This window comes from Emys orbicularis, chromosome 7, assembly GCF_028017835.1.
Source record: "Emys orbicularis isolate rEmyOrb1 chromosome 7, rEmyOrb1.hap1, whole genome shotgun sequence".
In the NCBI taxonomy this organism is placed as follows: Eukaryota; Metazoa; Chordata; order Testudines; family Emydidae; genus Emys; species Emys orbicularis.
Window position 1 is genome coordinate 20,539,349 of NC_088689.1, and position 15,128 is coordinate 20,554,476.

At 43.0% G+C, this 15,128-nt stretch overlaps 1 protein-coding gene across 1 annotated transcript in view; it reads right to left on the bottom strand.

Annotated features, from left to right (window-relative positions):
* Positions 1 to 15,128, bottom strand: part of CPXM2 (carboxypeptidase X, M14 family member 2) — a 118,622-nt gene that overhangs the window by 22,341 nt on the left and 81,153 nt on the right. Inside the window, exon 7 of the mRNA XM_065407710.1 lies at positions 11,679 to 11,767. Within this exon, the coding sequence (XP_065263782.1) occupies positions 11,679 to 11,767 (89 nt within the window). The remainder of the gene's footprint in view (positions 1 to 11,678; positions 11,768 to 15,128) is intronic.

Sequence of the window (15,128 nt, forward strand, 5' to 3'; positions counted from 1 at the left end):
TATCTGTAGCAAGGCCGGTCACATGCTACTACATGTGACATTGCCTGGTTCAAGGTAGCATCAGATATGTGCATGGCTTGTGAGATTAACAGTTTTCATATGGGGTAATATTTCTCTGACTTGGTGATGGCTTTTATCATGCACATCTGTAAATTCAAAGATTTATTGTTGAGTATGCAGTTAATGTACACGACATTCAAATCTGCTGAACTGATAGGTACTGTAATGTGTCTTGTTGCAAATTAACTTCATGTCAGTGTTGTACACCAAATACTGCTTGACCATTAGTGACAACTGAGTTCAATTTTTGTACTCCCAGGATCAGGATCAGTTGGATTAAAAGAAACAAATGTGTGAGTTCAAAGCATGAGGTCCTAATAAGAAATAAAAGAAAATAGTTTTGAATGATAAGAAGGGCCTTGATTTTGTTGCATTGATTTTGTTCACTGGAAAGGATTATTTAAAGAAATAAGGATTTTACTCTAAATTGGAATCTGAGGGAATATGGATTAGACAATCATTTCTTTACTAGATTGTACATACCCTACTGAACAAGTATTGTAGCATAACATAACAAGAAAATTGACAACTTTCTTCAGTCCATCCTCATCTGGAAATTGCAATGCAGTATGACACTCTCAGTGTCTTAATTTAAGACAAATTCCTTTATTACTATCATCAACCTCATCCTCATCACCACCATCGTCAATGTTTTGATATTACAGTAGTTTCTTGATGCCTCAACTAGGTCAGGACCCCATCATGCTGGGTGCTGTACAAACAATTAGCAAAAGACAAGATAGTAACTGCCTCAAAGGGCTTATCGTCTAAAAGCTATAGGGGGTGGATGAAACAATTGTAGTTGGGGAGAAAGGGAAGATGAGTTAACTGTAATAAGAGCATGTGGATCCATAGGCTAGCTGTGTGTACAACTTGTAGGTGTAGTAAGCTGATCAGTAACACTAATATTGGCTCACCTACCTATCTTGGCACATACATAAATTTTTGATTGTTTGAGGATATCTGGTCAGCAGTTTTTTGGGACCCTATCATGCAAGTTCCTGTTTAAGTATGAGTTTACATTTGAAGGGTCACTTTGTGACAATTAAAGTGAAAAATAATTATGAAGAACTTTCCTTACCTATAATAAATGGAATAAAACTAGAACCATTTTTGGATTAATCATGACCTCCCTATCACTTTTCGCTCCTCTACCCCATCCTCCTCCTTTTCCCACTCCTCTATTTTTTTTCATTTAGTCTTAATTTGTATATTAGTAACTCATTATCCTCTGTTCTTATCATTTAGAATATATCACCTGAATATATTTGTTACTCCAACTATAAATGGACATTTGAGAATAATTTTTAAAACTTTCCAATATTTTGTTTAAGTGACTGTTCTTCTGATGGTAGTCTCAAAAGGCATGGTAAATAGGACACTGGACCAGAAACACGTATTTACTGTACAAAGCAAATCCTTTTTATCTTGAATTATCTACCATACAAAGCAGAATGACTAAAATGTATAGCCATTGTGAAACATGAAAGGAGGTCTATTATAGCAGGATGGAATTCCCTTTCTCTAATTTATAGATAATGAAAAGATGTATTTGACTCATATCTATCCATCTTGGTTTTTACTTGGGCTTTGATTCTGCAAAAAACTCCACATGGGCAGACCCTTCCACCATTTTCCATTTCCATGTGGGAACAGGCTTCTGACCAATGCAGAGTCTCCTGAAGGACTAGGGGAAGAGAGCTGAAACATCTCAAATATGCCTATCACTATAATATGTTGGGCCCCAATTCAGGAAAGCACGTAAGAACTTAAGTTTATTCTTATTCAGGAGAGCACAGTGAGCCTGATCCAGACCCATTGAAGTCAATGGAAACATTTCTACTAACTTCAGTATGCCCTGGATCAGGCCCTTGAACTGGGGACTGAAATCAATGTTCATTAAAGTAATGGAAATATTCACAACATGCTCATTAAGCACATACTTAATTTTTTTATTGGGGCCTAGGTGTATCATGAATTACATTTTTCATTATCTCTTAATATTCTAGCAGAGCCCAGCAGTGCAGGTATAATGAAGATAGTTCATGTTTCCATATAAACTCAAATGTTAAGGAGTTTATAAACTAGGAATAAAAATTCAGTCTATATTTAAATTTGGTGCACATGATGCCAATTGTGAAGTAACTTTTATTTTTTACTCTTAAAACTGAGTCAGCCCCTCACCCTGGAATTTTATAAAGAATAAACAGTGTTCCAAAATAATCCACACAACCGAAGTATTCTGTGTTAATCTCTCTCCTTAACAAATGCCATTGGATCTTTGGCACTGCAAGGTCTTCCACGGAGTGGGTGATGGTACTGAATAAGGGATATGAATGCACATTTTTTCATACTCATTTTTCTTTCCTATCTACAATACAAATTGCACAATAGGCCATCTGAAACCTCAGACAGCTTTTTCCTTCTGCCTGCACAAACTGTCAAAGACAATCTATGGTAATATGCAGTCTGAGTGTTATTAACAACCAGCAGGGTTATAAAGCATTTCCAGGAGCAATTTTGCTAATTGACAATTGTTATTTGTTTGTAATCAGCAATTATTTACTCTATTAACACACCGGGAAAATTGCATACATTCTGCCCATTGGATTGTGCTCTGCGGGTGTGATTCTCCCCTTCTCACACAAAGGGAATGTGTTTTGAGTCCAGAACTAACTGGCCCCCCAATCTTTGGGGAAGCAGTAGGACTGCAATACAGCTCAGCTGAAAATACTCTTCTGGCCTATGGACTGGAACAGTGGCCACTGCCATTTCATGCACTCTGTGAAGGGGTTTTGGACCATTGGATCCACTGAGGGACCAGTCCTGTGGTTCCTTCCCAGGCCTAAATACAGAGCCCCTTTATTCACTGGACTTTTGGGGGCTAAGGCAGAAACCACCTCAGTTGCATCTGAGGGCTACAAGATTCTCAGAATGGCAGGACTGCCCCTTTCCCCACAGCTCTAAAGTGGTGCCAAGGGGGTGTGGTGGACCTTGCTCTGAGCCTCCAGACCTAATTGTATTTCACCCTCCAGTGGAGCTGTTCTATTGGTAACATACTCAGTCCTGCTGAATTCAGAGGAATTTTCAATATCATCATCATACCACCTCCATAATTAAAGATGGGCCTGAGCTGCAACACTGGATCAACTTTTTCAAATTTCAGGGCTGCTGGGGGCCTGATTCTCTCTCCCAGAGGATACACATAACTCTCACTGAAATCAGGTAATATTTTCCAGACAAAAATCAGACCCTGAGCATTTGTTTCAGTCCATTATAGAGACAGGGCCCAGATTTGGGATCTGAACTTTTCTGAAGTTTAGGGATGTTTGGATTCCTGGTTTTGGTTCAGGCCCCTTTCTCTTCACAATGCACAAAATGCTGTGAAAAATATTTGCTGGAAATAAAAAGTATCTACTCCCAAATTATCTGAAGTTTCGTCTTAGCAGAAGGGTTTTGCCTTAATTATCCTATTCACAGGCATCCACATGTGATCAAATGCCCACTCCCTAAATTATTCTGGGGAGTGCATGCTTTTGCAAATCATTCTAACATGCTCATGTACAAACATGAATGTAACATGAAAATACTTTTTAGACTGTAGCCTAAACGCTGCTCTCAGATGCATGGAGAATGTTCACATTGATTTCACAGAGAGCTTTGAATGCACTTTTGCATGCAAAATTTGACTATGGTAGGTGATGGGGTAAAATTCCCTGCCTTTTGTAAATAGCTTATGCATTGAAGCCTAAGATAGTGGTTCCCAAAATGTGGTCCATGGAGCACTTTCTGCCAGTCCCTCTCTAGTGTCTATGATAAACAACCAGAGTGGAAAACACATTAGTTCTCTCTCTCTTCTAACATGGTCAGAAGTGAAGTAGTTAACAAAGCTGTCATTAATAAACTGCACCGTGAACACATTATCTTGAATGGGGAAATCTACATGTCTCTTAAAGCTGTTGTGCCAGGCTGTCTGTTTAAAGACCTAGGCCTGGTCTACACTACGAGTTTAGGTCGACTTTAGCAGCGTTAAATCGAATTAAGCCTGGACACGTTCACACGACGAAGCCCTTTCTTTCGACTTAAAGGGCCCTTTAAACTGGTTTCTTTACTCCACCTCCGACGAGGGGATTAGCGATAAAATCGGCCTTAGCGGGTCGGAATTGGGGTAGTGTGGACGGAATTCGACGTTATTGGCCTCCGGGAGCTATCCCACAGTGCTTCATTGTGACCGCTCTGGACAGCACTCTCAACTCAGATGCACTGACCAGGTAGACAGGAAAAGGCCCGCGAACGTTTGAATTTCATTTCCTGTTTGCTCAGCGTGGAGAGCACAGGTGACCACGCAGAGCTCATCAGCACAGGTAACCGTGATGGAGTCCCAGGATCGCAAAAGAGCTCCAGCATGGACAGAATGGGAGGTACGGGATCTGCTCGCAATATGGGGAGACGAATCACTGCTAGCTGAACTCCGAAGCAGTAAACGAAATGGCAAAATATTAGAAAACGTCTCCAAGGCCATGAAGGACAGAGGCCATAACAGGGACGCACAGCAGTGCCGCGTGAAAATTAAGGAGCTACGGCAAGCCTACCACAAAGCCAGAGAAGCAAACGGAAGGTCCGGGGCAGAGCCGCAAACATGCCGCTTCTACGCGGAGCTGCATGCCATTCTAGGGGGTGCAGCCACCACTACCCCAACCGTGTGCTATGACTCCCTCATTGGAGAAACACACAGGGAAGCGGGTTCGGGGTACGAGGAAGATGAGGATGGAGATAATGTAGATAGCTCACAGCAGCAAGGTAGTGGAGAAACCGGTTTCTCCAACAGCCAGGATATGTTTATCACCCTGGACCTGGAACCAGTAACCCCCGAACTCACCCAAGGCATGCTCCCAGACCCTGAGGGCACACAGGGGACCTCTGGTGAGTGTACCTTTGTAAATATTACACATGGTTTAAAAGCAAGCGTGTTTAATGATTAATGATTAATTTGCCCTGGCAATCGCGGCCAGTACAGCTACTGGAAAAGTCTGTTAACGTGTATGGGGATGGAGCGGAAATCCTCCAGGGACATCTCCAGAAAGCTCTCCTTCATGTACTCCCAAAGCCTTTGCAAAAGGTTTCTGGGGAGGGCTGCCTTATCCCGTCCGCCATGGTAGGACACTTTACCACGCCAGGCCAGTAGCACGTAGTCTGGAATCATTGCATAACAAAGCATGGCAGCGTATGGTCCCGGTGTTTGCTGGCATGCAGACAACATCCATTCCTTATCGCTCTTTGTTATCCTCAGGAGAGTGATATCATTCACGGTCACCTGGTTGAAATGTGGCGATTTTATTAAGGGGACATTCAGAGGTGCCCGTTCCTGCTCTGCTGAACAGAAATGTTCCCCGCTGTTAGCCATGCGGTGGGGGGAGGGGTGAAGTGATCATCCCAGAGAATTGGGTGTGGGGGAGGAGGGGGGTTAGTTGGGTTTGTGCTGCATGTTAACCCGGAAACCGCAGCCCCTCCTTTTACATTGCAAACCCATTTTAAATGGCCAACCCAATGGGTGCTTGATATGGGAAATGAGGGCGCTGCTGTTTGAAACCATTCCCACATGTTAAGAAGGTTAAAAAAGCCGAAAGACTGTGGCTTACCATGGCTGCCTGCAAGCCGAAATCTGTTGCCTGGCACTGCGTGAGTGATCTCTCACACCAAACCGGCAGGCCCTCAATATAAGAGGAAAAATGTGACCTTGTAACGAAAGCACATGTGCTGTGTAATGTGAACAGCAAAATTTAACGTGAAAGAGTGTACCCATTGTTCTCTAAAATGTATCTTTTTTAACCAGCTCTCCCTTCTCCTCCACCAGCTGCAAATGTTTCTCCTTCACAGAGGCTAGTGAAGATTAGAAAGAGAAAACGGAGGACGCGGGACGATATGTTCACGGAGCTCCAGATGTCCTCCCACGCTGAAAGAGCACAGCAGAATGCGTGGAGGCAGTCAATGTCAGACTACAGAAAAGCACAATATGAACGAGAGGAGAGGTGGCGGGCTGAATCGCAGGATGAACAGAGCAAGTGGCGGGCTGAAGATGATAGGTGGCGTCAGCTTGCAGACAGAAGGCAAGAGTCGATGCTCCGGCTGCTGGAGCATCAAACTGATATGCTCCAGCGTATGGTTGAGCTGCAGGAAAGGCAGCAGGAGCAGAGACCGCCGCTACAGCCCCTGTGTAACCAACAGCCCTCCTCCCCAAGTTCCATAGCCTCCTCACCCAGACGCCCAAGAACACGGTGGGGGGGCCTCCGGCCACCCAGTCACTCCACCCAAGATGATTGCCCAAACATCAGAAGGCTGGCCTTCAATAAGAGTTAAAGTTTTAAACTGCAGTGTGTCCTTTTCCTTCCCTCCTCCCCCACCCATCCCGGGCTACCTTTGCAATTATCCCCCTAGTTGTGTGATGAATTAATAAAGAATGCATGAATGTGAAGTAACAATGACTTTATTGCCTCTGCAAGCGGTGCTCGAAGGGGGGAGGGGAGGGTGGGGTGGTTGTTTTACAGGGAAGTAGAGTGAACCGGGTGGGGGGGGGGCGGAGGGTTCATCAAGGAGAAACAAACAGAAGTTTCACACCGTAGCCTGGCCAGTCACAAAACTCGTTTTCAAAGCTTCTCTGATGCGCACCGCGCCCTGCTGTGCTCCTCTAACCACCCTGGTGTCTGGCTGCGCGTAATCAGCGGCCAGGCGATTTGCCTCAACCTCCCACCCCGCCATAAATGTCTCCCCCTTACTCTCACAGATATTGTGGAGCGCACAGCAAGCAGCAATAACAATGGGGATATTCTTTTCGCTGAGGTCTGAGCGAGTCAGTAAGCTGCGCCAGCGTGCTTTTAAACGTCCAAATGCACATTCCACCACCATTCGGCACTTGCTCAGCCTGTAGTTGAACAGGTCCTGACTCCTGTCCAGGCTGCCTGTGTACGGCTTCATGAGCCATGGCATTAAGGGGTAGGCTGGGTCCCCAAGGATCACGATAGGCATTTCAACATCCCCAACGGTTACTTTCTGGTCCGGGAAGAAAGTCCCTTCCTCCAGCTTTCGAAACAGAGCAGAGTGCCTGAAGACGCGAGCATCATGTACCTTTCCCGGCCATCCCACGTTGATGTTGGTGAAACGTCCCTTGTGATCCACCAGGGCTTGCAGCAGCATTGAAAAGTACCCCTTGCGGTTTATGTACTCGGTGGCTTGGTGCTCCGGTGCCAAGATAGGGATATGGGTTCCGTCTATGGCCCCACCACAGTTTGGGAATCCCATTGCAGCAAAGCCATCCACTATGGCCTGCACGTTTCCCAGAGTCACTACCCTTGATATCACCAGGTCTTTCATTGCCCTGGCAAGTTGGATCACAGCAGCCCCCACAGTAGATTTGCCCACTCCAAATTGATTCCCGACTGACCGGTAGCTGTCTGGCGTTGCAAGCTTCCACAGGGCTATCGCCACTCGCTTCTCAACTGTGAGGGCTGCTCTCATCCTGGTATTCTGGCACTTCAGGGCAGGGGAAAGCAAGTCACAAAGTTCCATGAAAGTGCCCTTATGCATGCGAAAGTTTCGCAGCCACTGGGAATCGTCCCACACCTGCAACACGATGCGGTCCCACCAGTCTGTGCTTGTTTCCCGGGCCCAGAATCGGCATTCCACGGCATGAACCTGCCCCAGTAACACCATGATTTCCACATTGCTGGGGCCTGTGCCTTGTGAGAGGTCTATGTCCATGTCAATTTCCTCATCACTCTCGTCGCCGCGCTGCAATCGCCTCCTCAGCTGGTCCTGGTTTTGCTTTGGCATGTCCTGGCTCTGCATATACTCCAGGACAATGCGCGTGGTGTTCATAGTGCTCATAATTGCCGCGGTGATCTGAGTGGGCTCCATGATCCCAGTGCTAGCTATGGCGCCTGGTCTGAAAAAAGGCGCGAAACTAGTATCTGACGGACCAGGGGAAGGAGGGAGGGAGGGAGGGGCGAGTGACGACATGGCGTACAGGTACAGGGAATTAAAATCAACAAAGGTGGCTGTGCATCAGGGAGAAACACAAACAACTGTCACACAGAATGGCCCCCCCCAAAGATTGAACTCAAAACCCTGGGTTTAGCAGGCCGTTGATTTCACGGAGGGAGGGGGAAGCTAATGAATACAGAAAAAATCTATTTTTTACATCTTAAGCTGGCAGCCGACGGTGCAGCATGACTGATAGCCACTGCAGTACGATGACGACGGATACCAGTCGTAATATACCATCTTCTACCAAAAGGCAAGGGGCTGCTGCTGTGTAGCAATGCAGCCCCACGTCTGCCAGCCCCACGTCTGCCAGCACCCAGATCGCCCTCGGCCTTTTCTGGGTGCTTAGCAGAAAATACTGGGCGCTTGGCAGAAAATAGCATACTACGACTGATAGCCATCATCGTCAAGACTGTTCAATAGGACTGAGCATGTCTGCCCAGGTGCCTCTGATCGAACCGCAATATGACAATGATGGATACCAATCATAATATACCATCTACTGCCAAAAGGCAAAAGGCTGGTGCAATGCAGCCCTACGGCTGCCAGCCCCACGGCTACCAGTCATGCTGCACCGTCTACCGCCAAAAGGCAGTTAGCTGCTGCTGCTGTGTAGCAATGCAGTACCACGTCTGCCGGCACCCAGATGACATGTGGTGACGGTGAGCTGAGCTGAGCGGGCTCCATGCGTGCCGTGGTATGTTGTCTGCACAGGTAACCCAGGTAAAAAGGCGCGAATCTATTGTCTGCTGTTGCTCTGACGGATGGGGAGGGGCCTGACGACATGTACCCAGAACCCTCCGCGACACTGTTTTGCATCATTCAGGCATTGGGATCTCAACCCAGAATTCCAATGGGCGGCGGAGACTGCGGGAACTGTGGGATAGCTACTCATAGTGCAATGCTCCGGAAGTCGACGCTAGCCTCGGTACTGTGGACGCGGTCCGCCGACTAGAGCACTTAGAGCATTTTATGTGGGGACACACACAATCGGCTGTATACAACCGCTTTCTATAAAACCGGCTTCTATAAATTCGACCTAATTTCGTAGTGTAGACATACCCTCAAAGACAATGATTAAATTCTCTAGTGTCACCAAAGGTATGTTGCAGTGATATCAGATCTCCTCCAATCATACCCCAAACCGTCTGCCTGCTTGCCAAATGACAAGAGTGCTACAAAATGAGCTACTACTACACAGAAGCACCCAACTTGAGAAAGCCCAGCAAAGGACATAGTTCACAGCTGACCAGTTCACAGCCCTTACCATTGTTAAATCGCATCTTGATTTTCTCCTTATAGAAGAACTAGGGAAATAATTCTTTTTTTAAGCTGTTTTTCAAAGATATTTCAAAACTGACCAACCTGTCTTTGTGCAATTAGTATCTAAAATGTATTTACATTTATTGTTCTTGACACTAATTATGCCAATCGAGTTTCTATTTGTCTAATCTTTGTGCTAGAAATATAGGCCATGAAATCTCTAGTGAACTAAACGTGTGACTCAGTACACAATTGCTCAATAAAAATGAATGATGACTCATGCAGTATAAATACACTGAAGATTCAGCACTCAGATAATGATTCACATATTTCAAGTCCAAGCACATTATCTTTATATTTGAAGAGCAAGACAGGAAGAAATATTTCTTTAGCACATCCCACACCTATGTCTGGGGTGATATAAATCCAGATTCCCCCCCCCCACCACCCCCATTTGAAGTTAAAGGGAGATAATTAAGGCTGGTGAATCTAAAATTAGACTAACAGTATTAGCTTTCTTTTGGTTCATGGTCATTTACATGGCATGAGCCTGCTGGTACCTATTGTGATCTCCCTCATCCCTGAGATAATATTTATTTGCGTTTACAGTGGTATTGATCCAAAATAACTCCTTTGATTTCAGCTGAGTTACCCTCAGGGGTTCCCAAACTTGGTTCGTGGCTTGTTTAGGGTAAGCCCCTGGCAGGCCGCGAGATGTTTTGTTTACCGGAGTGTCCACAGGTATGACTGCTCGCAGCTCCCAGTGGCTGTGGTTTGCTGTTCCCAGCCAATGGGAGCTGTGGGAAGTGGTGGCCCGGCCCGCGCCGCTTCCTGCAGCTCCCATTGGCCGAGAACGGTGAACCGCAGCCACTTGGAGCTGCGAGCAGCCGTACCTGCTCAGGCAAACAAAGTGTCTCACAGCCTGCCAAGGCTTACCCTGAACAAGCCACGAACCAAGTTTGGGAAGAGGAACTCCTGACTGTAGATTTACACTGGGGTAACCGAGTAAGGAATCTGACCCTGCCTCTCTGTTTTATTCATATGATCACACAATACATTGAAATATGCCACAATTCTGTTACTCAAGAAGTCTTGGTGCGCTATCAAGGAATGAGCATATTGCAATGTTCAGCACAAGAGCAGACTGTTGAAACAACATGCATGGGTACATGCCACCACCACTGTGGAGAAACCTGTTAGGATTGGATGGAAGGTTGACAAAGAAAGAAGCTGGACTTTTAGCCATATATTGCAGCATTCGTTTTCGTAGCCAGATAGATTTTTTCATCAAGAGACAAGTTTAAAAACACATTGACATTTCAAAGTACTGTACATTAAATGCCAATTTTAAAGCTGCAAATGTCACATAAATGTTAAATGTAAAGTTTCAAAAGCCATTTTGATGTAATAATAGTCACTACAGCAATAGAAAGGAAAATCATATTTAATATGCTGTGTTCATACTGATGTGACCTTACAAAAATTTTAGAGAAAAGCATACCAATGCACAAATCCAGATAAGACCGTATGTTCACAGCTGAAACTGTAACACAATTAAGCTCTGATTTGTAAATAGTCTTTCCAGGTTTATAATATTTTATTTTGTATATCTCTCCATAAAATACCTCCTTCAATGCACACAATTTTGCTAGTGACAAAGTCTAACTATCCTTCTCTTGCAGCTTCAACTCATTACTCTTTTTTAATGTTTTCCCTGTGGCATTTGAGAGGAAAATGCTCAGCTTAAATAACTCCAAAATATTAGTACAAGTCCTTAAATATATATTTGTATAACAGATGCATAAACATGACACTGGATGGAAATATTAGCAGGCTGATCCACTGTCCATTGAAATCAATGAAAAGACTCCTACTGACCTCAGAGAGATCTGGATCTACCATATGGCCAAAACATGCATGGTTAGGAAAAAGCCATTTTAAAGTAGGTTACCATAAAAAAGAAACCTGCTTTCTGAGGTCTAGAATTTATTTCCTGTAATGGTTTATAATACACCCCAATATTCTGTCCAAAGGTAATAAATGAAAAATATCAAGTTCTGTTGATAGACATTGAATTTCCTTTGTAAGCCCTCACAAAATAACTTGGCAGAGGTATTTTTGGAAAAGACTTATCTGCAGTTAGGATAGATTTGGAAAATGCATAGTTCTCAACTTCCCATAAGTTTGCCTTTCCTCTAGTATACTCTACAAAATCTAAGGGTCGACAGAGCTCAACTACCTAAAATAAGGACCCCAAGACAACCACCCACCCCATGTGTACACATGCCAGAACTGAAATTGCATTCTCTGTGGCCTACCTGTCTCATTTCTTTGTAGCTGTGGTGTTTAAAATCAAGATCATCTGTGGTTGTCATTTCATTTCTTCTGTGATAATAATTATTTGGGTCTGAGAAAAGAAATTTTAAAAATTGCATATATTTATTAACCATTCCCAAAGGGAAAGATGCCAAGCACGGAGAGAAAGCGTTTTACTCTGAACGCCACTCTCCTACTCATATTTAATTAAGCCTCTTTTAAGTAGCTGAAGTAAACAAACAGCAGCTTTGAAATATTACTAATTACCATACAAATCAACTCATTAAACCAAATAGGACCAAGTAGGCAACAATATTACGGTAACGGAGACATTTGCTCTGCATTAACAACTAAAGTTTAATAGGAAAAGCAAAAAACACATTCCAGTCAGTGCTTTGTAAAAGGGCAAGAGACACTAGAAAATAATCAAGGCATCAGTCTGATGTATTTAAGAAAGAATGGAAACACCACTTCAGAGGAAAAAGCCCCAGCAAATGTTATCTTTCTACTAGAATAATTACTGTAGTTACTGTAGAGAACCAGTAGCTATTTGTTGTTATTGATGAGCATTTTCAGAGATTATGCACTGCCTGCAAAATATTGGGCCTAATAAATAATGGATCCACTTTTAGTAGTAAGAATTATTTCTAGTTAAGTATTTTCTTAAACTCACTGCATAAGTTTTTGGGCTTTTTAATTTAAAATTAACAGACTATTTTCTTTACCATGTGGATATAATTTACTCTGTGTGATGTGTTCCATGAAAACATTTCTCAGCAGAAGGCAGGCCATCACATATCTAATTAAACCAACAGGATGACAATTAATAATTAGTGTCAAGCGAGAAGATGGAGGCGGAACAAAACTTGTGCTTTCTTGCCTTTCCAGGTGAGTGCACTGACAATTCAGCTAAAGAAAAAGGTTGGATGAGCAAACCAGTTAGGAAAAAATCAGAAACACTCCCAGCTCCAGCTTTTGCTCATTCTAAGCAGTGAACCTGAACCACCATTTTTGGATGTTTCTGAAATGTTAACTGAGTTTTTCACCCACACCAGGGATTATTTTTCATTCTTATTTTGTTCTGCACTTCCTTGTTCTAGTCTACACCAGCAGTGCTGAGATACTTTAAGAATTCGCTCCAGCGCTGTTGTTAGAACATGGCTATGGGAGCTTCAGTAAAGTCTTGCACCTCCAAATCCTAGCCATCCAATGGAATTTGCTGTTGTCTGATGGGTCTGACTACAAAAAGACCACCTGATCTCAGTTGGCTTCCCAATTGGCTAGAATACAAAGCCAATCAGATGAGCAGATATACATCTTGCCTCATGTGCCCACCAAGCAAATTTTGTAGATTCAACAGATTAAATAAGCTTCAAATAAGCATCTGCATTTTCAGATCATTATTGAGACCTAACTGGGGAATAAATTCATGTAACTACCTTGACCCCAGTGGTGCTACAACAACAATAAATATGGCACCTGAACTCAAAACATTTTAAACGTCACACCACAGTAATGTATCTGAAATGCAAACCACACAATCTCCTCTTCTTAGAAGAGACAGAATATGGTGTGTTTAATGCCACAGGAAAACAATCATTAAGATAAAAATAAACATCTTAAAATTGTCAGGATACTCTAGGTTTTCTCAATCATCAGATGTGAAAACATACAGTACCTGATTTTTCCCTAGTACTTAAAATTCCCTTCCTTTAAGAGAGATTTTCAAAGCCTGGTATTTTGACCATGCATTAACTGTTTATCTACCATTCCTATGACATGGTGATGTAGATTTGGTGGGTGAAACCAAAAAAAGGCAATAAAGGGGACCTCCCATTTCCATTGAAATCCCTGAAAATGAAAATAATCCTACAAAGGGAGTATTGCACCTTTGGTTCTACTTCTAAAATGTGCACAATCTAAGATCTCTTGTGAACAAACATTAACGTTTTGCCTACCTCGATTGTCAGTCTGTTTTGACGATTGATTTTTCTGTTGCAGCAGGAATAGAGATTAGGAAAGTATAGAGCAAAATGCAGAAGACAAAAAAACAAAACAAAAAAACCCCCAACTAACCAAAAACCCACTATCATCTGCTGTACATTAAGTCCACCTTGGCAACAACTATTTACCATCATGCAAACAGAAAATAAGACCCCATGCAGCTAAAACCACTGTAGCATTTCAATTGTGATTTACTTATTCATTCCTGGCATCATTTCAAACAATCCCTCCCCGTTGCAGGAAAAAGAAACCCTGAAAGTCTGTATGATTACGATGAATTCAAAAGAATGTATTGATTTTTTTCCACTGTCAACTTCCATTTAAGCCAGCACCACAGCTAATTTATAAACTGGCTGGCAAAGGTACTTTGAAAGACTAGTTTCTGACATGCTCCTACCCTCTACCCCTCCCAAAGTGAAACTAGATAGGGTAAAATACAGAAATCAATTGCACTGGCAGGGGGATGGACTCGTGACCTTTTCCATCTCTAATTCTATAAGAGTATGTGTATGAGACAGAGAAAGAAATCATCTCCACAATATCTAATTCCTTCTCAGCACAAGAACATTGAAGGTTTTCCATAAATCTAAACTACTTTTATAAACACAAATACTTATAACTTTCTGCTCAGCTCTGTCATCCTCCCACTCTACCCCACCCTATTTGTTAGATTGATCTCCTATTGTATCCTGTCATGAAGACTGTAGGTCTCTGGGGTAAGGACTGTCTCTTTGTTACATGTCTGTACCGTGCTTAGTACAATGGGGCCCTGAATCTTGAATGGGGTTCCTAAGTGCTACCATAGGATAAATCATAATAATGATAAGCAGAGAGAAATTATATATATTTTTAAATTTCTAGTGTTCTTTAGGGTTTGATATAAAATGCTGTGTATGAAGAGAGTCTCACAAAGATGGGAGGGTGAAATCATCACTCTCAAAGCAACTAACATGACCAAATGATAAGGATTCTCTTTTTTTAATTCACAGAGTTTGCATCCATCCTAATACCACATTGTCTCAACTTCATCGTGACTTCAACAAAGTTGAACTTCTCATGGAGTTTGCGGTTTGAAACCTGTACTCACTGTATAGTGCCAAAGAACTTCTACAACTGCAGTTTGCTTTTTGTTTGTCCTATTAGAAAAGTTTTTCTTTATAGAGTGCTATGGCTGAGACGTTCAATACAGTCTAAAAGATTTCGACATACCTCCTATTAAAATTAAAGGAAGATAGTGCCTAAATCCCTTAGACAGCTTTGAAAATCTTAGAATTACTGGGGTACTTGTGGCACCTTAGAGACTAACACATTTATTTGAGCATAAGCTTTCATGGGCTACAGCCCACTTCATCAGATGCATAGAATGGAACATATAGTAAGAAGATATATATACATACATACTGTAGCGGTGCCCGCTACCGGCCCCTTCACAAACTCAGTCGGAGACT